Below are 25,800 nucleotides of genomic sequence, written 5' to 3'. Positions count from 1 at the left end.
TACGACGGTGAAACCCTCCACAGCACAAGTGAATGACCTATGGAGACAGGCGATGAGACACAGTAATCTCAAAACAGTGCGAAGGGCTACGGCCCCCACCGCCCCCAATGTATATACCAAATGATTCTGTCCACACAAAATTCTAGAAAATGCTTGTTGTTCATGAATTGTGGGAAAGGGTATTAGAAAGACTGAGATAAAAGGATTATGAAGGGACACAAGGAAACTTCTGGTTGTGTCAAATACATTCATTATGTTCACTGTGGTTATGGTTTCACAGGCATATACACATGCTGAAACATGACACATTTCACACTTTCATGTGTGCAGTTCATTTCATGTCAATCACACTGCAATAAAGTTTTTGAGAACCAAGTGTTCCCCATCAAGTCCCTATTTACCATTCCTCTTAGAAAGTCCCACCTGCCGACTGTCTTGGTTCTCCCATATCCCTCTCCCAATTTCAGAGGATGAACCCTGCCTGAATGTCAGCAAAAACCAGAGAGCAATGCAATCCACATCCACTCCAGTCACTAGGAATGCTAGCTGGGTCAGAGAAGCCCTATCCTTGGATCTCTCTTTTGTCCATGCTGAGGTTCCTGCCTGTGTAGTGATGGCCACAACACCAACAGCCCAGGCAGATACAGGAATCCACAAACCTTTAGACACTGAGAGTGGCCTTGGCCACAGGAGATACGTATGTCTAAGGGTCCAGAGAATTTCTACATTCTCATCCCACAAAAATCATAGGGACATTTGCAGATGCCTCTGCTAGAAGAGACACATAGCCTCTCATTGGCCACATTCAGGCCCACTCCACTGTCTCAGTGTTTTTGTACCAATTACGAGCCCCGCCTTGCCCGGTGGGCCTTCCAGTGACATTTGCCTAGGGAACCCTGGATGTCAGGGACTGGCTCCTATGCAGATCTAGGAGACAGAATCCCACAGAAGTGCTGGGGAATATGGGACATTCCCTAGGAACAAGAGACCCAATTCACGTTTCCAGAAGCACTGGAGATCTTCACACCAACTATGCCCTCCTCAGAAATGAACTCTGGGCTCCCAAGAAATCTTGCCTTCCAGACCATACGCTGAGGCACACAAAGTGCTTTGCTTTTTTCTAGCAAGCCTTGGGCACAATGCAAATTAGGCTAGCTAGACTGAGATCTGTTCTCTGCCATCCTGCTAACCCTTCTGAGGCACATGAAGTTGGTGCAGACAAGAGACGCTCTTCCCTTCATGGTGGAAGAACCCAACTTTTTCTTAATCCACTACACAGAGCGAACAGACCCCACCACACACACAATGGTAAAGACTGCCACAGCAGGCCTGTGTCACTGCACGGATCAGACCAGCATGGGGCAAGCAGTTCTAAAGTTGGGTGACTTAGAAGAAGACAAGTGAGTTCGTGGTGGTTATATTTACAGTCAACCTTGTTCATGAAGAGAAATCTTGTCTGGAAATCCCAGCAGACTCCAGTTCAGATCCTTCTGGCCAGAGCAGGATCATGTCCACTTAGAATCCAGTTATGAGGGAGGAAGTCAGGGCCTCACTGGGCTCAGAACACTCATGATTCCCTCCAGAGAACAGGAGTGACTGACAACACACTGTGGGACATTGGACAGGTGAGAGCAATTAGATGGCTTCCGCCACAGGCACTGGTGGTGACAGAACTCTGTCAAGAGCCCTGGATGGTTCGGAAAGTGCAAAGCATCTCATGAAAGCGTCCCATCTATGCGGTACTGACTAGGACTGTCCCCATGATACCTGTACGAACGGACGAGGCTCACGTGCTCGCTGCTGGTTCCCTCACAAAGGGTACTTGCAGATATTTTCTCTGGTGTGAATCCTATCAGGTCGAACAAGGAAATGGAACATTTTCTACATTCGTAAGGCCTTTCTCTAGTGTGAGCTTTCTGGAACTAAACAAGTTTAAGAGATGTAGTTAGAGGACCACCAAAACTGCTGCACTCACGAGACTTTTCTCCAGTGTGAACTTTCTGGTGCCGAACAAGATGGGAACTTCTACTGTAGGCTTTCCCACATTCACTGCACACATACGGCTTTTCCCCAGTGTGAACCCGCTGATGTAGAATGAGGCTAGAGTTCCGGCTAAAGAATTTCCCACATTCACTGCATTCATAAGGTCTTGCTCCAGTGTGAACCTTCTTGTGCTGAACAAGGTGGGAGCTACTAATGTAGGCTTTCCCACACTCACTGCACACGTAAGGCCTTGCGCCAGTGTGAACTCTCTGGTGTAGAATGAGGCTGGAATTGTGGCTAAAGCATTTTCCGCATTCACTGCACTCATAAGGCTTCGCTCCAGTGTGAATTCTCTGGTGTACAATAAGGTTGGAGCTATGGCTAAAAAATTTCCCACATTCACCACACTCATAAGGCCTTTCTCCAGTGTGGATTTTCTGGTGTTGCACAAGAGTGTCTTTACGGCTGAAGGCTTTCCCACACTCGCTGCACTCATAAGGCCTTGCGCCAGTGTGAATTATCTGGTGCTGAACAAGAGTGTCTTTGCAGCTGAAAGCTTTCCCACATTTGCTGCACACGTAAGACCTTGCTCCTGTGTGCACTCTCCGATGTTTAATGAGGCTCGAGTTATGGCTAAAGAACTTTCCACATTCAATGCACTCGTAAGGCCTTGCCCCAGTGTGAATCCGCCAGTGCTCAATAAGGTGGGAGCTCTGGCTAAAGAATTTCCCACATTCGCTGCACTCGTAAGGTCTCTCTCCTGTGTGAAATCTCTGGTGCTGCACGAGTGTGTCTTTGCGGCTGAAGGCTTTTCCACACTCACTGCACTTATAAGGCCTTTCGCCAGTGTGAATTCTCTGGTGTTGAACAAGGTGGGAACTTCTGCTGTAGGCCTTTCCACACTCACTGCAGTCGTAAGACCTTTCTCCAGTGTGAACTCTCTGGTGCTGAACAAGTGTGTCTTTCCGGCTGAAGGCTTTCCCGCACTCACTGCATGTGTAATGTCTTTTTCCAGCGTGAAATTTCTGGTGCATTTTTAAGTGAGATGAGTGAATGAAACCCTTCCCACACTCTTTACACACATGTGATGTTTCTCCACTGTGAACTTTCCTGTAATTAATAAGTGCTGATTTCTCCTTGGACAGATTCCCACATGGTGGGCATCTACAAGGTCTTACTTCAGTACGACTTAGCTGGTTGTCACGGAGAGTAAAGGTATTCAGGAAGCCCTTCGCACTGTCAGTGCAACTGAAAAGCACCAGTCCATCCTGGTCTCCCGGGTGTGGGCCAAGACTGGCGCTGTGTGGGAAAGTAGCCATGAGCTTGGTCCTGTTGTGTGGAATCATCCCACTGCCAGTGGTCTGGCAATGGAAGAGACCAGAGCTGTCCAGCAAGCCCATCTCTTCCTCCTTGTAAGTAAGGGGTCTCCATAACATGTGGGCTGCACAGTTCTTCCCGTACGCGGCCCCACCAGCATCTGCTTTGAAGAGATCCTCTTCACTGTATCGCTTGTGGTGCTGGTGAAAGTCTGCACTGAACAAATATCCTCTCCCACATGGGCCACGTGTGTACAGTCTTTGCAAGGGCTGTGATCCCTGGTGTTCGGCCAAGTGCAAGATGTCTTTTAAGAGTGGGTCACACACCTCACATGGGTGGGCTTTCTGGATAAATGCACTCGACTCAGGAGTCCCGAGCTGCGACACTCCCACAGAAATGCTCTGCTCAGAAAGAGTCTCCTCATTATCTGTTTCACGCCAACAACCTGAAAGCAAGAAGATGCTGGTGAGGTACACACTGACTTTGGTCGGCAGCAGCAGCCCCCTCACTTGTGTTTGTGTGAAACGCCGAAGAACGAGAACACTGGCTTGCTGGTGGGACCAGGGAGCCAGGATCAGGGTGAGGAAAGGCCCACTGGAAGTCCCAGGCCTCTGAAGGTCACAGTAAGGAGAAAGGGTGGGTAGAGACAACAGCGGTACGTGGTACAGCACACAGCACTCAGAGGAGGGGAGTCCAACTCACTCCTCCAGGGAGGAGGGCCTGGACTGCCAGTGCCAGCTGAGCTCTGTGCAGAAGGACATGTCCAGGCCCAGGAAAATCTGACTGTAAATAAGCAGCTGGTTCTTAAGGACTAGGTAAGGATCGCTGCACAACTCCTTGCACACTGAAGTAGCCGGCACTGCAGAGCAGAGAAGAATGAATGAGACACAGAAACCAGAGAAGGGAAGAAAGAGTCAAGAGATGGAACACAGAAGAGAATTACAAGTGGACAAAGTGCCAAGAATGGGGAAGGAAAGGCAGAAATGGGGTATCGCTATAGGCCTTGGCAAAAAAAAAAAAAAAAACAAAACCATTGGTGAATATAAAGTAGGCTGAACGTATGATCTGAACCCAGCACTAACGTACCACTCCTCCAGCTCCCATTCTGCTGGGCCAGATCTGAACCCAGCACTAACGTACCACTCCTCCAGCTCCCTCTCCAACTGGGCCACTACAAGGGACGTAAAGTTGTCAAGAAAACACAGGGCAGATGAATGGCCCAGGATGACCCCCCACAGAGAGAAGAAAATTCAGTGTTAAAGAACAGAACCTCGAAGGAAGAACCTCGAAGCAGAACAGCCCGAGACATTCATGAGCAATGACCTTGCCAGCTTCTGTAACTCCTGGCATGCTCAGCCCCAGGAATGTCGACTACATGACAAGGGCCAGCAGCTGGGACACCGAGGCACCACAGATCTGGACAGGTACTAGCACGCACAGCCCTGGCACACGCAGCCCTCCCTACTCTGGGAACCAAAGAAAGGAGGGAGAAGAGTCACTGAGCTGGCTCTAGGGAACAGGGATAACCAAACCCGGGGACACTGGACGGAACAAGAGGGCCTGTGGAAGGCAGCCTCTAAGATGGCCCCGAGAATGTCCACCTCCTGCTCTGCTGCCCTTGTGTAAGCCTCTTTCTCTGCCTGTAGGCTGGACTGCCTGACCCATTTCTAAGGACAATGGGATGTCACCTTCAAAGTCAGGTTAGAAAAAGGCCGGATTCCATCCTGGGCATTCGCTCTGACTCACTAGCTCAGAGGGAAAGCGGCCTCTCTGTTAGGAGCTACACTACAGAAAGGTCAACATGACAAGGAACTGAGGCCACTGGCCAAGCCAGAGAGAAACTAATTCCCACAGTGCAACAAACCACAAGAAACTCTATCTTGCAAACAACCATGAGTGGATTTGTAAGTGGATTCTTCCTGACTGGCCTTCAGATAAGAACAGAGCCCGGGCCGAGAGCTTGACTGAAACAGCATGAGTCTAAGCAAAAAGTGCCCGGGTGATTTGTCACCAGGTTCCTGATACTCAAACAATGAATGTTTACCATTTTAAGCCACTAAATTTTGGGGTAATTTGCCATATACCAATAGACAAAGCAGGGACTTACCCAGTGAGGCCACAAGTGCGAAGTTCTCCAGCATCACATCGCGATACAGGAGTCTCTGGGCTTCCTCAAGGAGCTCCCACTCCTCCCGGGAGAAGTACACGAACACATCCTCGAAGGTCACACAGCCCTGTCACAAGGCGGGACAGCTGAGGCCACAGGCAGCAGGGCCCCCAGTCGATCCACCCACACAACCACCCCTGGTGCCTCTCCTCTTGGCCTCCCACCTCGGACGAGATAGCAGGCTTCGGAGCCACCAGTGCCTGCTCTCCCCTCCTGTCTCTCCGATCACTGCTGCGGCCCAGAGCCAGGCAGGTGGGCAGACGGATACCCTGTAAGCTGTGAGTCTGCCGGGAAGGGCACCAACTCTCTGGCCGTCCTCCACACCATGCCTCCCAGACACAGCCTTAAGGTCATCACTTCACACTTCTCCCATCACGTACACCATTCTTTGAACCACCCCTTCTTCCCAGCTGGAACTGCCATCACCACCACCAGCCTTTTGGCCAACAGTCGCACCTACAGGACACATCCCTGGGGGGAGCCACTGTCACCCAGTGCCTAAGCAAGAGACCCAGTCCTTGGTCCCAAGTTTCAACTTTCTTGTTACTAACTGCACTGCTGCCATGACTGGGAGAGACTCCCTCCTAAATGTAACCCACAGCCCCACCCCCTTCCACATACTGGCCACCACCTTTGCAACTTCTGCAACCAGTACCTCTGCCAGTACGAAAAACCTGCACCCAGCCTGATGTGTCAACCAAGGAATCTCTGGGACTTCTCAAACTAAACAGAAAAACCTACCTCCCAGCAGAACTCCGGACAATTACTCCTGCTCCCAGCTTCCCTATCTCAGGTGATGACATTGCCATCACTCAACCAGTAAAGAAAACAAAACAAAACAAAACAAATCCAGACAAACCCCCCAAGGTCACCCACAACTCATCCCTTTCTCTCATTTACCCTTCTCACCAGAAAATCTAGTTACCCGGCTTATAAAACAGACACAAAATCCACCAACGTGTCTCCCCTCCTCAGCCACCTTTCTGGGCCAGTGACCATCAACACTCACAGACTACTGCGGTAGGTGCCCCCTCATACCCGCTGCTCTGTTCTCAGCCACAGAGCAGCCGAAGGAAGTCCATTAAAACCTGAGTCAGGTCACCTCTCTCTACGGCTCCAAATCTCCCATGCCTTTCAGCACCCTCAGAACGAGGCCCAGCTCCTCAGCCTGCCATGCCTGCCTGCCTCCTGACCCTACTCCCAAGAGACAACTAAGATCTGTGGTTTCTTGAGGACACCCAACTCAATCTTACCTCCCAGCATTTGCACAATGCTGTTCTGGGCCCAATATGCACCTCAGTCCTCATCCGATTGGATGCCAGAAGTAGGAACCTTTCTACATAGCACTCAGCCTGGATTCAGATCGCTGGGCTAGAAATGACCACCCCCCCCCTTTCAGGTGCCCAGACGCCAATGCAGACAGAGGTAAAAGTAAAGAGTCCTTGGGGCACCTGGGTGGCTCAGTGGGTTGGGGCCTCTGCCTTCGGCTCGGGTCATGATCCCGGAGTCCCGGGATCGAGCCCCGCATCGGGCTCTCTGCGCTGCAGGGAGCCTGCTTCCTCCTCTCTCTCTGCCTACTTGTGATCTCTGTCTGTCAAATAAATAAATAAAATCTTTAAAAAAAAAAAAAAAAAAAGAGTCCTTGAGTATCGCTATGTCTCATCAGAACACCTAGTGGGCCCTACTTGGAAAGTAGATACCAAACTCCTACACCTCCCTAAGCTCCACTGCCCCACTCTGGTCCACCCACAATCAACACTCACCCCGGCTACTGAGATAAGCTCCCCTCTGGTCTTCCTGCCCAGACCAATGTCCCCCCACTTTCCACTCTGCAGCCAGACCGGGTCTGTTAACACCTAAGACAGACCAACTCCGCCTTTGTTCCATGGCTCCCACTACCATCAGAACATAAGCCGAGCTCCTCCAGCGGCAATTCCAGGTCCGACTCCTGACCACCCACTGTGTCCTCACCAGATGTCACAGGGGCCTCCGGTTCCTGGGACACTCCGAATTCATCCCCACCCCCAAGTATTTGTGCCAGCTGGCTCCTGCACCGTGGAAACCCTTGCACAGCTCATCCCATCCACGCGGGCACCAGGGACCCCGCCACATACCTGCCAGGAGTGACCGCCCTTCGCCGCCTTCACGCTCGACAGCAGGGAGCGCTGAGGGCAAAGCGAGAAAGGTCCTTGAACACGCCACCCCCTACATCCGAGTCGGTGAGGGCCTGAGGAACCCTCTGCTCACCTGAGCCCCGTCCATCAGCGCCAGGGCCGCCAACGGATCCCGCGAACAGAACCAGGTCGTGAGAAGCGGGCAAACCGAGCAGGCCCTGCAGGCTCAGCCAGAACCCCGGAGCGCCACTAGTTGGGGAGACCTCGGGACGCCCTCCGAGCCCGTCGCCCCCGAGTGAAGGCGCGCCCAGGCTTAGGGCGCCGCGGCCGGGGGCGTACGGGGACAGAGCGCGGACGCGAAGGCCTCGGGAAGGGCGCAGCCCCAGGGGACGCCTCCGCGCAAGGCAGCCGGTCCCACGACGGAGCTCATGGAGGGCAACAAAGGCGGGTATTATCGTCCTTCCCTGCTCGGTTCCGAAGAGTCGCGTGGGAAGCGGACCGGCCCGGGTCCCGGAGCCTCTACCGCCCGGACGGATAATGCCGGCACAAGCAAAAGACGTCACGATGGCGGCACCGGAAGTCCCTCCTTAGCCGCGCCGCGCGGCGGGCAATGCCTCTTTTCCCGGCCGTCACCGGCGCGGCGTCGATGCGGCGAGCATAGATTTCTGGGTAATGTAGTTGGTGCCCTGCAGCCACAGAAGTAGTGGCTCTCTTCCGGGTTTTTCCCGGCAGCTGCAGAGCCGCGGGGAGGAGAAGGAGGCGAAAGATAAGGGAGAAATACTGTCCGGTAGTGCCCGAGCTCCTCTTAAAGGGGACGCACCCATATTTCGGTGGTCACCTGGGACGAAGCCACCTACTCAGATCTCCTGCACGCGATCAAGTCTTTAATCCTGGGGGACCCGCTTCACCTCTCTGAGCTTTGGGGACTGAGGTTTAAGTTGAATAGTGAAAATGCCTCGCTTGTGGGGCCTTTGTGTAGGATCATTAAATGTTCCCTAATTCGTTGACCCCCAAATGTAAGTCCCCGACAGGCAGTATCATCATCACCTGTGAACTCAATGAAAATCAGAGTTCTCTGATCCAAACTACACCTTCCAACAAGTAGACCCTGGGGGCGGGGCCCTGGCTTAAGCTTGAGAACGGGAACTGTCTTGAAACAAGTCATGACCGGGCACCTGGTTGGCTTAGTTGGTTAAGCTAAGCATCCGTCTTCCGCTCACATCATGATCCCAGGGTTCTGGAATCCAGCCCCGCTTTGGGCTCTCTGCTCCGTGGAGAGACTGCTTCTCCCTCTGCCTGCTGCTCCGCCTGCTTGTGCTCTTTCTCTGTGTCAAATAAATAAAATCTTAAAAAAAAAAAAAAAAAAAAAAAAGTCATGCCCATCCCCCCACACACACAATTTAATAACTAAAATGGGAAAATAGTACAACCTACATCGTGGGAAATGAGATAAGTGCTTAACATAGGGCCTAGGGCTAAATATGTACAAGCTGTTATTGTTACTATTCATCGTCATCACAAAGTTCTCACATATACTGCTGTAGGAGGATGTCAGGGACCCCTCTTAGCAGGGTTATAGCATTATAGTAGCATCATAGGTGATGGTTAGAATTTTTGCATAAAACATATGTGTATACCTTTAGGTGCATGTAATTTTTAAAAAGGCTCCTGGGTGGCTCAATTAGTGGAGCGACTGCCTTCAACTCAGGTCATGATCCTGGGGTCCTGGGATCGAGCCACGTGTCAGGTTCCCCGCTCAGTGGAGGGCCTGCTCCTCCCTTTCCCTCTGCCTGCTGCTCTGCCTACTTGTACTCTCCCTCTATCTCTCTGTAAAATAAAAACCTGAAAAAAAAAGGACACTATATACAAGAAGGTTTCATAAAGCACAGGTAGGCCTATTCAACACATTCTTATAGGCCATATAATGCAAAACATAGGACTATCAAGACTAATTTCTCTTGGCCTTAAATGGGTATGGAATTAACATGGTTTCATATCATTGACTTAAAAACAAATCAGTTGTTTCGCTAAAGAGATCAGTTTATTCTAGAATGGCAGAGAACTGCAATTCAGGACACGTAAGCTATGACAAAAACCACAGACTGGTTCAACAAAGGAAAAGAACGTTTCATGGAGAAGGAGCAAGTTGGGAAGGATTGTTTTGAACAGAAGTCCATTGGAAAAAAGCAAGAATTCAGAGTGATGATGGTTTCTCTTTGGTAGAGCTGCGGGGGTGGTCGATTTCTTATAGGAGATGCAATGTACATCTCTTCCTGTTGGGTCCTGTAATTAATGACTCTTCCCTTGGCCTCTGTGGATGGCAATTCTTGACTTCCAGTGGTACTGAGTGAGAGCTTCCCCTTCTGGCCTCTCAACTCCATTTTTACTGAGGTTTTCTTTTTATCAATTTTCACATTTCCCCCTTTTGATCAAGATCTTTCACCGAAAGCATCGCTGATCAAGAGTCAGTTTTTTGGGGATTTCTGGGTGGCTCAGTTGGTTAAGCTCTGCCTTCGGCTCAGGTCATGAACCAGGATTCTGGGATCGGCCCCCATGTTGGGCTCCCTGCCCTGTGGGGAATTTACTTTTCCCTCTCCCTCTACCTGCTGCTTCCCCTGATTGTGCTCCCTCTCTTTCCTTCTGGGTCAAATAAATGAATAAAATATTTTATTTTATTTTATAAATATTTTTATTTATTCATATATGGGGCTTGATCCCAGGACCCTGGGATCATGACCTGAGGTGAAGGCAGAGGCTTTAGCCCACTGAGACACCCATGCGCCCCATAAATAAAATCTTTTCTAAAAAGTATCCAATAATAGCATGGATACAAGAGACACATCTAAAATATAACATTACAGGGTGCCTGGGTGGCTCAGTGGGTTGGGCCTCTGCCTTGCGCTCCGGTCATGATCTTCGGGTCCTGGGATCGAGTCCCGCATTGGGCTCTCTGCTTGGGGGCGAGCCTGCTTCCTCCACCCTTTCTGCCTGTCTCTCAGCCTACTTGCGATCTCTCTCTGTCAAATAAGTAAATAAAATCTTTTGAAAAATAAAATATAACACTACAGAGATATTTGAAACAGGTCTTGAAAAGCTCACCTGTTATCATTAAAAAATAACACATGAGCACATGTGAACCATGTAATTACATCAGAGAAAAATAATTTCAAGGGAGAAAGCATCACCAACAAGATAAAATATGTATGTAATTTGTAATACTGACTCAAATTACACAGAGCAACAGTTTCAGAATAACAAGGAAAAAGATAACAGGCCATGAATATATCAAGCATTTTTATATCAGCCATCTTAGAAATTATTTTATTGCTTAATAATTATATCCCTGTATATTCTTTTTAAGATTTTCTTTATTTGGGATGCCTGGGTGGCTCAGCGGGTTAAGGCCTCTGCCTTCAGCTCAGGTCATGATCTCAGTGTCCTGGGATCGAGTCCCCACATCGGGCTCTCTGCTCGGCGGGGAGCCTGCTTCCTCCTCCCTCTCTGCCTGCCTCTCTGCCTACTTGTGATCGCTCTCTCTCTCTCTCTCTCTCTCTGTGTCAAATGAATAAATAAAATCTTTAAAAAAAATTTTTCTTTATTTGTGGCGCCTGGGTGACTCAGTCATTAAGCATCTGCCTTCGGCTCAGGTCATGATTCCAGGTTCCTGGGATTGAGCCCCACATTGGGTTCCCTGCTCAGCGGGAAGCCAGCTTCTCCTTCTCCCGCTCTCCCTGCTTGTGTTCCCTCTCTCTCTGTCAAATAAATAAAATATTTTTTTTAAAAAGAGGTTTTCTTTATTTATTTGAGAGAGGGAACACAGGTGGGGAGGAGGACCAGAGGAAGGAGAAACAGACCCCCCCCCCCTGCACTGGGCAGGGAGCCTGATACGGGTCTTGATCCCAGGTCCTGGGATTATGGCCTGAGCTGAAGGCAGATGCTTAATGACTGAGCCTGCAGGCGCCCACCCTGACATCCCTATATATTCTTTAGAGATGTGTTTAATAAAATTCTGTAGGTACATTAATAGTTTAAAACACATATATTTTAAAGGATGATAAATAACAAGTGATACAGTCATCTCACAAATGCTTTTAAAAAATCCACAGCAGGGGTGCCTGGGTGGCTCAGTGGGTTAAGCCTCTGCCTTTGGCTCAGGTCATGATCTCAGGGTCCTGGAATCAAGTCCTGCATCAGGCTCTCTGCTTGGCAGGGAGCCTGCTTCCCCCCCTCTCTCTGCCTGCCTCTCTGCCTACTTGTGATCTCTGTCTGTCAAATAAATAAATAAAATCTTTTAAAAAAATCCACAGCAAAGAAAAGCACACTGATTCCATTCATACAGATTTCAAAATCAAGCATAAAATGTATTTATAATTAGTGATACATATGCAAGGTGTCCAACTATGAATTAAAAAGAATTAGTAAAGCAAACTTCCTGGACAAAGGATTCCTCTGAGGTGTAGAACGGGATGTGTAATCTGTGAGGTTCATAACGAAATTCCAGTCTTGCTTATTCTCTTTTTTATGCTGTGGGCTGTGCACTGGTATTTATCTATCTTTTTTCTACATGTGTAATTTTGAGAAGATAAAATGGACACACCTTAAGTGTGTGGCTTGACAAGTATTTGCCTGTCAACACATGTATAAACCGCACCCACACAAAGCCACAGGGCGTTCTCGGCAGCCCCGCATAAAGATGACCATGACTGTCCTTTCTCACCACATATTAGGTTCATCTGTTTTTTGACCTTTCTACATGGCACATACTACTTTATCTCTGATGGATATTAGTGCCACTGTCTTTTTACTTTTTACTTTTTACATTTTACTTTTTACTCACTGTCTTTTTCTACGAGATTCACCCACACTGTAGTGTGAACAGTAGTTTTCGTTGCTGTGTTTTCCTCTGGTTTGTGGCATGTAATTTGTTCAGGCATGTCCCTATCAAGAGTTATGTGCGTGGTGTCAGGGTCTTGGTTATCATCAATAAAGTTGCTTATAAACCGATAACCCTACAGTTGACCCTCGAACAACACGAGGGCTTGGTGTGCTGACCTAAAGTTAAAAATCCATGTATAAAAAAAAAAAAATCCATGTATAACCTCTGACTCTTCCAAACTTAACTAGTAATAGTCTACTACTGAGAAAAATGAGAAAATAAACAGTTGATTAATATATTTGGTGACCTCCTGTATCCTTACAATAAAGTAAGCTAGAGAAAAGAAAATGCTACAAAGAAAATCATGAGGGAGGTGCCTGGGTGGCTCAGTTAGTTGTCAGCCTTTGGCTCAGGGCATGATCTTGGGGTCCTGGGACAGAGCCCTGCGTGGAGCACCCTGCTCAGTGGGGAGTCTGCTTCTCCCTTTGCCTCTGCCCCTCTGCTCCCTGCTTGTGCTCTCTCTCAAATAAAATAAAATATTAAAAAAAGAGAAAACTATAAAGAAGAGAAAATATATTCATAGTACCGTATTTTAAAAAATCCACATTTAATGGACCCATGCAGTTCAAATGCGGGTTGTTCAAGGATCAACTGTGTATATTTTGAAGGAAAAATGCCCTCATTTCTATTGGGCATACACACAGAACTGGATTTGCTTGGTTGCAGTACACAAATATGTTGAAATTTTATACAAATCTTGACACATCAGAGTTTAAGCCAAAATGAACGAGAGCATTCTTCGAGAATCAGCGGGCTATGTGAAGCTGACAGCAAAGACCACTGTTTGTGTTACCATCTGTAAGTTGTGCACTGCACATCCTTTGTGTGGGTGAAGTGTATGATGAACTTCTATAATCCCATGCACTTTTCTTCTCTGGAGCAGATGTTACACATCTACCTGCACACTCTTGTGGATACAGATTTGCTCATCCGCATTAGGGGATTTCATTGTGAGTGTGTGTCTGTGGGAGTGCATGAGCTCTTGGGTGTGCGCCCCTCTCTGGATGGCTCTATCTATCCATATACAACCGTTTGTACACATGTGTCTGTCCCTGCGACTGTATCCATTAGTCTACCCTTGGCTACATATCTGTCTCTGTTGTCCTTGTGTTCTCGTGTCCGGGACTTCCTTTCTGTGGATGTTTGCATAGTCCTTCTGCATGTGCGTGTCCCAGCATGAACCTGCGTATCTGCAGGTATGCATTTGTGCCAATGGGTCCATCTGCCTGCTACCCACAGGGATCAGTGTTCTGGAAGCACTGTTCGTGACGCATATGGGACTTGTACGCGGGTGTCCTTCTATGTCTTTGTCTGTCTTGTGGGTGCATGCATCTTCAGTTAATAGAAATACACCGGTGCCCAACTCCCAGGTCTGTGTCCTGGTAGGTATCCATGTGTGCATCTGCATAGGACTTTGTGTCTTGTGTGTGTGTCTCTGGGTGTGCATGTCTGCCAACACATTTGTGGTAGTTCTCTGTGATGGTGTTGTAGGGTCTGTTCCCAGACTATGTGTGCTCCATGGTAGGTCTGAGTGTGCTCTGCCTGCATCTCCCTCTGGGTGCTCCTTACTGGCTGCTCAAACGGGACCTAGGTCCCTTGCTCTGCCACAGCACAGTCACCTCTAAGGGGACTCTCTGGGTGCCACTAGGGCTTCACCAGCAACGGGGCACTCTGGAACAATGTCCCCACTGGCATCTCTGGGCCCTTGGCTTGTCCCAACTCAGAAGTCGCCTCCTCCAGGAGGCCTCCCTGACCAGCCTCTCGGGTGGGCTGGTCCCCAGGCCCTGGACACAGCTCTCTCCACCCTAAACTTCCACTTTCTCCAATGCACAGGGTCCTCACATGCGCAGTTTTGTGTGTGGTGCTCCCTCTTCCTAGAGCTCTCTATGCGGGGCTAATTTCTGTCTGTAAGATGGGTGGGAATTTGCCATGATTGGAAAGGGAAAGGAGAGCTCAGGGGGGTCCTGGAGGCCAGGTTGTGGCATTAGTAGCTGGCCTGGCACTTGGTTAAACTCTGGGATTCTCCTGTCGGACATAAACAAGTTCACAGAACACCAACCTCAGTCAAGGCCACTCAGTGACCATGACAGACAGAGACAAAGACAAAACCATCCCATCATCACGTCAGAGCACCGACAAAACCAAGAATTCTGTGCGAACAATGGAAATGACCAGGTATCAACCCTCTCCTTGGTGACCTAAGTGACAGCTACGTCATCTCCCAGCTGCTGCTGGAGTGACACTTCCATCCTTGCTTTGTAGAATAAACATTTCAGGATATCCCATCATAGGATCAACCCTGCCTCCCGGTAGTGTCCAGTTCCGCCCAAATCTCTTCCTTCTTCCCTCCCCTCCTTCCTCCCTCTCTTTTCTTTAGCCAAAGACAGAGAGAGAGCCGCAGCAGGGAGCAGCAGGCAGAGGGAGAGGCAGACTCCCTGCTGAGTGGGGAGCCTGACGGGACTCAATCCCAGGACCCTGAGACCATGAGCAGAACCTAAGGCAGGCGCCCAATCGACTGAGCCACCCAGCTGCCCTCCAAATCTCTACTTTCTTAAACCCTCCTACGAGTCACTGAGCACAAGCTCGGAGCCTGGAAGACACCCTAACACCCTGAGTGTTGCCCATCTCCGGGAGGGCGATATCCCCTGCAGTGCACTTCCAGGCCAGAGGGCACTGGCGCGGAGTACCCATAGACGGGAACAGGCTCCGGATTCTAGCCTTGCTCGCCCAGCTGTTCACCAATACGTCCTGCCAGACGGCCGGTGGAAACCTCAAAACCAGTGAGCGCAGACGCCAGGTCCTCATCCCGCCCCGCCCTGCTCCGCAGTGCCCAGCTTAGCCACAGGGGCTGGGCCCTGGTTCCCACCGCAGGCCCCGCTCGCCGCCCTGGAACCCTGACACTTGGCAGACGCTCCCAATGCCAGCCCCGCCCGGGCGTCGCGCGCTTCCAGGGGCAGCTCTGCTTTGTGCGTTTCAGTTCAACGTCCAGCTTCCCATTTTATGCAAGAACAGGGGACTCCAGGGGCGAGGGACAGGACGAGTCCTGCGGCCCCGGACGGCGCAGGGCAGACCCGCGGGAATCCCGACTCCTCCAAGCTCTCGACTGCTAGGCCTCCCCGCCCCCCTCCCTATCCTCAGGGCCGAGGTTCCACCCTTTCCTCCCACTCCCGGGGTTCCAGACACACGGTGTCAAAGCAAGTGTCCCTTTTTCCACCCGTTTAATGTAATCCCGTGCGAGCTCGAGGCCAGGGCTCCAGGAGTCCCGGTGGGGAGGGACGCGTTCTCCGCGCAGCGCGTCTCCAGCCCTCGCAGACCCGGGCGCTCTGCGGTCCGCACCGCCACAGCCTCGGGTCTGTGCGGCGGGTGGAGGAGGAACGGGCCCTTGAGGGGCAGCTCTCTCTCCCACATGGCAGGAAGCAATACACGGGGTCGTTCAATAACTGGAAGTGCTGTGACCACAGAGTCAGACTCGTCGCAAACGGCAGGAACGAGGAAGTGCAGTAGAGGCCACAGAGAGGGTCAGCCGGCAGCGGGCGGCGACACCACGCCCGCGCTCCCTGACCCTGTGTTGAGCAGCGCTCAAAGTGAGAGTAATTCTATTTATATTAAAACTGCAGATTTTTTTTATTAATGATTTTATTTATTTATTTGACAGAGATCACAAGTAGGCAGAGAGGCAGACAGAGAGTGAGAAGCAGGCTCCCCGCCGAGCAGAGAGCCCGATGCAGGACTCAATCCCATGACCCCAAGATCATGACCTGAACGGAAGGCAGAAGCTCAACCCACTGAGTCACCCAGGCATCCATAAAATTGCAGATGTTTTTATCATGAGGGAACAATGATCACCTCATATAGTTCAGCGTTTGTCCTCAAAGACAGTCCCAAAGGAAGGAGATATTCCCAAATGCCCCACCTGATGAGAGCACAAAGGAAGTCCGTCCACTGGCGACTGTGAAAGTACCTGCACCTGCACCAATTCCGCTTCATCTGGTGAATTCTGGTCACCTTTCTTTATAATAACGCTGGGCACATTCTCGTAAGATTAAACAACGAGATTCCTTATCCGTGTTTGTTTTTTCAGTTTATCATGAATTTAAGTAGAATGTGTGTTTTACTGTTTGTTTTAGCCCTAATTTGACCCCCAGAAAACTACTGAGGTAGACTTGGAGAAGACCCTCAAGGGATTTAAGAAAGTGAAAAATCCAGTCTGAGTAAAAGTTTAAGACTCACCTGGGAAGACTGCACAGCTATCACCATCCTGTTTCAGAGAAAATGCAGATCTGCATCAAGGAAAAGTGAGCAGAATGGATGTCTAAAATGACACAAAGAAAAGGCTTGCTTTTTTAATCAAAGACTTCTCTCACCACTCTTACTCAACGTAGCACTGGTGTCCTAGCTGGAGCAACTAGTCAAGATAAATTAAAAGGTACCCAAATTGAAAAGAAAGAACTAAAACTGCTGTTTTACTTATATATTTTTATTTACTATATATTTTAAATTTAATATATATAATAATTATATATTTTTTACTTATATATAAATATATATAAATTATATATAATATAGTATATAAAAATTATATATAATATATAATATATTATATATAAAATATATAATATATTATATATTATTATCATATATTATATATTTATATATAATATATTATATATTCTATATATAGAGAATATATATAATTATATATATAATTCAATATATATTTTACTTATATATATTTACTTATATATTCTTATAAACTGAAAATCCAAAGACTTAAGTAAAAACTGTTGGATCTCCTCAGTGAATTCAGTAAAGTCGCAGGATATGAAACCTATACACACAAATCAGCTGCATTTCCAAACACTAACAATGAAACATCTGGGGAAAGAAAAAACTATCTCATTCAAAATAACATCAGAAACAGCAAAATACCTAGGAATGATTTTAACCAAGGAAGTGAAAGATCTGTATAATGAAAAATGTAAAATTCTGGTGGAAGAAGTAAGACACAAACAAATGGAAGGATACGCTGTGTTCACAGGTTGAAAGTAATACTGTCAGAATACCCATGCCATGCACAGCTGTCCGCAGATTCAACACAATCCTTATCAAAATGCCAATGGCACTTTTCACAGGAATAGAAGAAACATAACTGCAAGGCCCCTAACAGGCAAAACAACCAGGATAAAGAACAGGGAGCATCACATTTCTTGATTTCGACTATTCTACAAAGTTACAGTAACCAAAACAGTATAGTACTGGCTAAAAATAGACACAGACCAATGGAACAGAATAAAGAGACAGAATTAAAAGCTCACATACACAGTCACCCAGTATTTGATGAGAGCCAAGGACATCAAATGGGGGAAAGTCTCTCCAGTGAATGGTGTTGGAAAACTGCATAACCCATGCAGAGAAACGAAACGGGATCACTACCTTACAGCACTCACAAACATTAACTCAAAACAGATCGAGGACTTAAACACAGACCTGATGCTATAAAACTCCTAGAAGAAAACAAGGGAACCTCTAAGACAATGGCTTTTTGGACAGAACATCAAAGGTACAAACAAAAGAAAAAATCAAGAAGTGGGACTACATCAAACTTAAAAGCTTCTGCATTGCAAAAGAAATAATTAAGAAAAATGAAAGACAACCTATGGAATAGGAGAGAATATTTGCAAACCATGTTACCAGATAAGGGGTTAATATTCCAAATTTTATAAGGAACTCATACACGTCAACAACAACAACCACAACAACAACAATCTGGTTAAACCAGGGGCAGACAAACTACCCAGACATCTTAAAGACATCCAAATGGCCAACAGGTACACGAAGAGGTGCTCGGTATCACTAACCATCAGGGCAATGCAAACCAAAACCACAGTGAGCGATCACCTCGCAGTTGTCAGAATAGCTAGTATCAAGAAGACAAGAGAAATGTCACCAAAGATGTGGAGAAAAAGGAACATTTGTGCACGGTTGGTGGGACTGTTAACTGGTCCAGTCATTTTGGAGAACAGTATGGAGGTTCTTCAAAAACTTAAAAATAGGGGCAACCCCCTTGGGTCCCCTCCCTCCTTGGGAGATTTATACTATAACTTCGCTACTGTTCAATAAACCTTGCTTAGCTGCCCACCAAAAAAAAAAAAAAAAAAAAAAAAATTTAAATAAAGAAAAGGGTGCCTGGGTGGCTCAGTGAGATAAGCATCTGCCTCCAGCTCAGGTCATGATTCCAGGGTCCTGGATCGAGCCCCCAGCCAGGATCCCTGCTCAGTGGGGAGCCTGCTTCTCCCTCTCCCTGCTGCTCCCCCTGCTTGTGCTTGCTCTCTCTCTCTCTCTCAAATAAATAAATATTCTTTTTTTTTTAAAGATTTTATTTATTTATTTGACAGACAGAGATCACAAGTAGGCAGAGAGGCAGGCAGAGAGAGAGGAGGAAGCAGGCTCCCTGCTGAGCAGAGAGCCCGATGTGGGGCTCGATCCCAGGACCCTGAGACCATGACCTGAGCCGAAGGCAGAGGCTTTAACCCACTGAGCCACCCAGGCGCCCCTCAAATAAATAAATATTCTTAAAAAAAAATTAAAAACAGGGGACTGGGTGGCTCAGTGGGTTAAGCCTCTGCCTTTGGCTCAGGTCATAATCTCAGGTCCTGGGATCGTGCCCCACGTCGGGCTCTCTGCTCAGCAGGGACCCTGCTTCCCCCTCTCTCTCTGCCTGCCTCTCTGCCTACTTGTGATCTCTCTCACTCTATGTCAAATAAATAAATAAAATCTTTTAAAAAATTAAAAAAATTAAAAACAGAACCACCATATGGTCCAATAATCCCGCTTCTGGGTATATAGATGGCCGAAGGAAATGAAAACAGGATCTCAGAGGTATCTGCACTCCAGGTTTATTGTAGCATCATACACAAGAGACACGATGTGGTAACAACGGAAGTGTCCATCAAAGTAGAAGACGCGGTATATACACAATGGACTATTTATTCAGTCACGAGGAAAAAGGAAATGCTGTCATTTGCAACAATACAGATGGTCCTTAAGCAAATTATGCTAAGTGAGGTAAGTTAAACACAGAAAGACAAATACTATATATTTTTATATGTGGAATCTTAGAAGAAAAACAAAAAACCAGACTCAAATTAGAGAGTGGAATGATGGTTACCAAAGGCTTGGGTGGGGGGATGCTGTTTAAGGTTATCTACTTGCAACTGGTAGATAAATAAATCCTGAAGATCTAATACGCAGCATGGGAAAGACAAGGAACAAAACTGTATTACAAACACTGAACTGGACAAGAGACTAGATCTTAACTGTTCCTACCACAAGGAACACTGGATACCATGAGGGTACAGGTGCTAATGCTACAATGGCAATCATACCGCAGTGTAAATTCATCAGCTCGCCGCTATACACCTTACACTCGCACAGGGTTATATGTCAATCATATCTCAATGAAGAATAAATTAGTGAATGAATAACTGAAGCCTTAAATGGTCTTAAAATGGTGCAGAAAATGTACCCATTCGTATCTATGAACTTAGCTCCTTAGATATGAAATGACTTTAGGTGACAATATTTTTAGTGTTTTAACTTCTTTTAAATTTTGGTGCTTCATTAATCGGCTTCACATTCATCACAAAGACTTAAAACCCTGACTGGCTGAGTCAGTGTTTTTTTTAACCAAGACGGATTTGGGTAAATACCAGCAGAGGCTGTCAAGTGCCCAGCTCTCCTGACACAGAATGGCAGCAGCTGTGCGTAGGCCGGGTGAAGGGAGGAGGCCCCCTCGCGCCCACCTGCCACCCCAAACAGAAACAACTGAAAACAAACTGTCATGGGTTTGCCGGGGACACCGGAAAGAAACCAAGGAAGTAGTCCTTCTTCTGTCTTCCTCCTCTCTTACGCCTTTTCTCTTTTTAAAAATAATGTTCCATGACTGCTTCTCAGCGCATACTAAGACTGAGTGCTAGCTGAAGGTTTTGTTAACTGTACCATAACCACGAGTTTCCTCTCCTTTTCCACTAGTTTTCTCCTTTCTCGTTTGGAGAGTAAGGTCCGAGCAGAGTCAACTTCCAACAGGACCCTTTCGAAGACAGTAAGCGATGATCTGCTTCGGAAGATTTTCTCACAACGATGACACTTACAGGGTTTCTCTTTGGTATAATTTCTCAGATGCCGAGTGAGATGTTTCCTCCGGCGAACATTTTCCTCAGGAGTTACATTGTCCCCAGTATGAGTTCTCAGGTGTTGACTGAGCTAAGTCCACCTGCAAAAGGCCTTCCCACATCTCTTCCACTCACAGGGTTTCTCCCCAGTAGGAATACTTCGGGGGACAGGTGAGGAATGAACAAAGGTGGAGAGTGGGTCCACAGTTGCTGTACCCATGAGGTTTTCCCCACTGTGACTCCTCGTGCTGAGCTAGGGAAGAGTGGTCACAAAAGGCTCACTGATCTTTATACTCAAAGTATTCTCCCGCAGCGGGGATGCTCTTAATGCCAGGAATAAAAATGGTGAAGGAAGGCCTTCCCACCTCACTGCCCTCAAGCCTTCTCTCCTGGGGAAACCCTTACACGATGAGTGAGAAAACAGCCGACACAAAAGTCTTAGCCCACATATTCTGTACTTGAAGAGATTCTCTCTCGGGTGGGGGAAGTTGTTTTGGACAAAAGCAGAGCCATCCCACACTTTCCCACATTCCTTGCATTCACAAGTCCTCTCCCAGTGTGAGTCCGCTGTGCTGGAGGTGGTCTGACCTGCAGCTGGAAGCCTTCCCACACTTGGAAGTACTCCCCTGGCTTCGCTCAGTGCAAATCCTCCCATGCTGACCTAGGCCTGCCCTCTCAAGAAAGGCTTTCTCACATTCACCGTGGTCACAGGCTTCCCTTGAGCATGATCTGCTGATGTTGAACAACCACGCCAATATTTGTTAAACTTCCACTTGTACGAGTTCTGCCCGTAGACCACGGAAGCTTTCTGTGGGGTGAGTGGTTCACAGAAAGCACTCCCCTCCCCGAGACTCACTCCCACGAAAGTGTTGAAGATAGATTAGCTATTCCCACACCCATGTGCTCAGAGCTCACCTTCCTGGGAGGACTCTCCTTGTGGGAAAGTGTCCCAGGCTCAGGAGCCTTTCCTGCATCTCCAATGGCCCCTGTTGTTCCCAGGTTCACCACATCCAAGAGTCCCTTGAGATGCTCTGAGTCAACCAACCCAGGAGTGAGGCTGCCTCCCAACAAGTGGAAAGCTTTATGGTCTCAGGTTATGATCTCTTACCTAAAGGAAATCTGAACCTAAAGGCCTCCCCACACTCAGGGCCCCTGTGTGGTTTCTCCCCACTGTGAGGGGCCTGCAGCTGGTAAGTCCAGAGCTGACCACAAAGTTCTTCCAACCCTCCCTGAAAGTAAAGGCCTTCTCCAACACCTGGGATCTGTAGATCTTCACAAATCAGGCCAGGCTCCTTTCCTTTCTGAAGAAATTCTCTCCACTCTGCGGCCTCTGCATTTGGTCAAGGTTTATACTACCCCAGGAGTCTCTCCCACAATGATGCACATGGCGGTGTTTGGGTACTGCTCAGATGGTGTTCCCTGTGACTCAGCCGGGTGCAAAGATGTCTTTCGAGACTGGGTCACACATGTCACAGGGATGAGCCTTTTGGGTGGAAGGACCTGCCTTGGGAGTTCCCATCTGTGACATTCACAGAAACACCCCGCTCAAAAGGTGTAGCCTCATCCCTCACACCACACCATCATCCTGAAGGAAGATAAAGGCGGGGAAGTGCATGTTTAACAGGTGGCAAGTGGCAGGCCATGACACATGTGTGTCTGATACAACCAGGAACGAGTCCATGGGATGGCAGAATGTGGGAGCTAGCGTCAGGATCAGGAAGGAAGGGTTGCAGGCCTCTACAGGTCAGGGAATGACAGAGACCTCACAGGAAGATGGTCCAAGGATGGAGTGCAGTACGAAGGGCAGGGTCTCCAAATCACTCCTCTGGCCAATGATCTCCCACCAAGGCCTTGTGGTAGGTGAGAGCTGTGCAAAAGGGTCTGTCCAGGGCCAGGAAAACCTGGCTGGAATGGAATACTTCATTTTCAAGGAAAATTGAAGGATGTGAGCACAACCCAGGACATGTTAAATGAAACCCAATGCTGCAGAGTACCAAGAGAAGATGGGGGGCGGAGGGGAGGGACTAACAGGGACTTGAGATCAGAGTACAAATGACAGTGGCAGAGCATGCAGATGGGAAAGGAAAAGGAAGGAGGTCAGCCACAGGTACCAGTGTCCGAACACCAGGAGACACAGCACGGGCTGCTGGTATAACGTGAAGCCAGCTCCGATGCGACCATTCCCTTGGCTTCCACTCACCAGGCCCAGGCCTCCTCCAAGTCTTCTTTGCTGTAGCTGGAGCTGTGTTTACCTCCTCAGGCACCCTGGGCTCCCCTCCGGCTCCATCTGGGTAACTACGTGGGACCTGGAAACGGCAAGTCCTGAAGGGAAAAAAGAGCCGCTGAGTGGCTGGCAGCACCCCAGCACAACGTACTCCAAAAAGAGGATTAAATATTTAAAAAAGAATCTTGGAAAAGAGTCTTGTAGGAACAGCTCACTGTTCTTCACAGGGAATGACCATGTCAGTGCCTGCAATTCCTGGCACAATCAGGCCCCAGGAAAAGTCAATTAGAAGAAGGGGTAAGAATGCAGGCAGAGAGGAGGTGTTTGGACACCCAGTCGAGGTGTGACCAGGCCATCTGGGATCCGCTGGGCAGATTGCAAGACTCCTGACCCCCAAACTCTTCGTTTGACACCTTTGGGACAGGAGAGGTTGGGGCTGCAGCAGAAGAGGAGCGAGTGCCCACTGCCCGGTCCTCAGACCCACACCACCTACCCCAGGGAGCCAAGGGGAAGGGTCAGTCGTGCCATGACCGTACTGTAAGACTGAGAGCTGCCCTTTTGGGAAGAAAGGGAAGAACAAAACTCAGCCCAGGAAACTGGGAATCATACTATCCCCTGCTGTCCATGTTCTTGAATGTGGGCTAAACTGAAAACTCCTTTTTAATGAAAAGCATATGGCAAAAATGACAGGATGTCACTTCTGAGAACAGATTAGAAAACACCAGCCTCTACGTTGGGTGCTGTCTCTTGCTCGTGCTCGTGGAAATCAGCTGCCTTGCTGTGATCTGCTTATGGAGAAGACAACATGGCAAGAGCCTGAGGGAAGGCTCTGGCCAAAAGCCAGCAAACAAACGACTAGTTAGTCCAATAGCCTCCTGCTCAGGTGCGTGACCTTGAAAAGAGATTGACCTCCAGCTGAGCCTTCAGATGAGGAGCAAACTTGAACAGCTAGACTCAAGGTTATGAAAGACCTTGAGCTAAAGGTACCCAAATAAGATATGCCTGATTCTTGACCCACAGAGACCGTGAGACGGTGTTTGTCTTCACTCCACTAAGCTTTGGGATAATTTGTCATGTAGCAACTAACTAAAGCAGGGCCTTAAAATAAGACCTTAAAGTAACTAAAGCAGGGCCTTACCCAGCGAGGACACAAGTGCGAAGTTCTCCAGCATCACATCGCGATACAGGAGTCTCTGGGCTTCCTCAAGGAGCTCCCACTCCTCCCGGGAGAAGTACACGAACACATCCTCAAAGGTCACACAGCCCTGTCACGAGGGGGACAGCTGAGGCCACAGGCAGCAGGGCCCCCAGTCGATCCACCCACACAACCACCCCTGGTGCCTCTCCTCTTGGCCTCCCACCTCGGACGAGATAGCAGGCTTCGGCGCCACCAGTGCCTGCTCTCCCCTCCTGTCTCTCCGATCACTGCAGCGGCCCAGAGCCAGGCAGGTGGGCAGACGGATACCCTGTAAGCTGTGAGTCTGCCGGGAAGGGCACCAACTCTCTGGCCGTCCTCCACACCATGCCTCCCAGACACAGCCTCACTCGGCTTAGCCTTCTCCCCGAAGCTCTCGGCACTATGGCCTTAATGCTGTCAGTTCGCCTCCTCCCGAGCCTCCACTCTGGCCAGGGGAAGCTGCTGAGGGAAATCTGTGTCAAACCACCTTCGTCCTCAGCTCCAGACTTTCAGAAGAAAGGCCCAGCGTGCGGGGCTGCCCTTCCCGGCCCTCTGTTCCCGTCGGAACCACTGCAGAGCCTGCTCTCTCCCAGCTCAGTCTTGCTCCCAGTACTGGCCCATGGCAGCGCCCGTGCCTCGGTCCTCCTTCCCCGTGTTACTGCACCGGCCGCCGGCAACGGGAATATCCCCACGTTATCTCACCTGCGCCAGAAGCGACCTCCTCCAGGGCCTCCACGGCCGAGAAAATGCGAGATTAAATCGAGCCCCGCCGCCCACCGGCCAGGAGGAGGAGCGGTGCCCGAGAGGGAGAGACACGGAGGGGCGCGTCGGGGGCGGGCCGGGACGACGCTCCGCTCACCTGCGCCGGATTCATCCGTGCTGCCGCCACTGCCAAGCCAGGAGTCTGGGTGGGCTGAGCAGGGCCCGAGAGGCGGGAGACCAGGTGGGTCCCGAGGGCTCAGCTTGGGCGGGGTCGGCCAAAGCCCGTGTGGCGGCCCGAACCGCGCTCTAAGATGCTGTGAGAGGCTCCCAGGGGCCGGGCCGCCGCCTCCCGGGGCCTGGGCGACCGAGCGCGGGGACCTCGGAGGAGGAGTGGCGCCAGCGGCGCCCGTCCCACAGCCCGGCCACTGTCTCGGGGAGAGGGGGCGGACGCCGGGCGTCACGGCTGGCCCACGGCGCGGAGGCGGTCCCCGTCACGTCACTCCCCAGCCCGGCGCGGCCGGGAGTGCCCCGGCGCGCGCTCCAGTCCACGCGGTCGTGGCGCAACCAGGCGCCGCTCAGTCAGGGATGCGCCGGGCGGCGCGACCGGAAGTCCCGCCCCTCGCGCAGGAAGCGTCCGCGGGCGGTCTGCGGCCGGGTGCTCGGGGCGGAAGCGTGCAGACCCTGCTCCTGGGCACTAAGGCACAGGCGCGGGTGCAGTCCTCGGGACTACTACGAGGCCAGCGGGGGAACTGAGCCCAGGTTCCCGGTGCAGAGAAGCGTCCGCACTCCCGCGGGCGAGGGGCGAAGGTCCCCCCCGAAACCAGGCGGCGCGGGAGCGGCGGATGTCTGTGGCCAGCCCGCCCCGGTGCTCGGGAGACTGCGGTCGAAGGGCCCTGCTGCCGCTCCTAGTTTGGGAACCGGGGCGCTGCGTGACTCGGTCGAGAACGAAGTCCTTCGCGGGATTTAACGTGCCCCTCACGCGGTTAGTTCCCGTTAGGTCACTCGCTGT

The 25,800-nt window shown here is 49.7% G+C and overlaps 1 protein-coding gene across 5 annotated transcripts; it reads right to left on the bottom strand.

Annotated features, from left to right (window-relative positions):
• ZNF304 (zinc finger protein 304) lies at window positions 1–25,375 on the bottom strand. 5 transcript variants are annotated; one of them, XR_006816226.1, is made up of 4 exons: window positions 24,949–25,375; window positions 5,408–5,534; window positions 1,433–3,745; window positions 1–37 (listed from the first exon to the last, which is right to left on the bottom strand). XR_006816226.1 is itself a non-coding variant. In XM_045987924.1 (3 exons), the coding sequence occupies exons 1-3, from the start codon at window positions 24,961–24,963 to the stop codon at window positions 1,923–1,925; spliced, it is 1,965 nt and encodes a 654-aa protein (XP_045843880.1). In that variant the 5' UTR covers window positions 24,964–25,375; the 3' UTR covers window positions 58–1,922. The 5 variants fall into 5 exon arrangements, 2 of the variants coding, with proteins under 2 accessions (XP_045843880.1, XP_045843881.1); XR_006816228.1 differs by lacking the exons at window positions 1–37; window positions 1,433–3,745; window positions 5,408–5,534 and adding exons at window positions 19,398–22,273; window positions 22,889–23,010; window positions 24,051–24,177; XM_045987924.1 differs by lacking the exon at window positions 1–37 and having other exon boundaries at window positions 58–3,745.
• Window positions 25,376–25,800: the final 425 nt, after the last annotated feature.

The sequence above is a fragment of the Meles meles genome, chromosome 19 (assembly GCF_922984935.1).
Source record: "Meles meles chromosome 19, mMelMel3.1 paternal haplotype, whole genome shotgun sequence".
Lineage (NCBI taxonomy): Eukaryota > Metazoa > Chordata > Mammalia > Carnivora > Mustelidae > Meles > Meles meles.
Note: the sequence above shows the minus strand (reverse complement) of the source record. Positions and strands in the feature narration are given on the sequence as shown.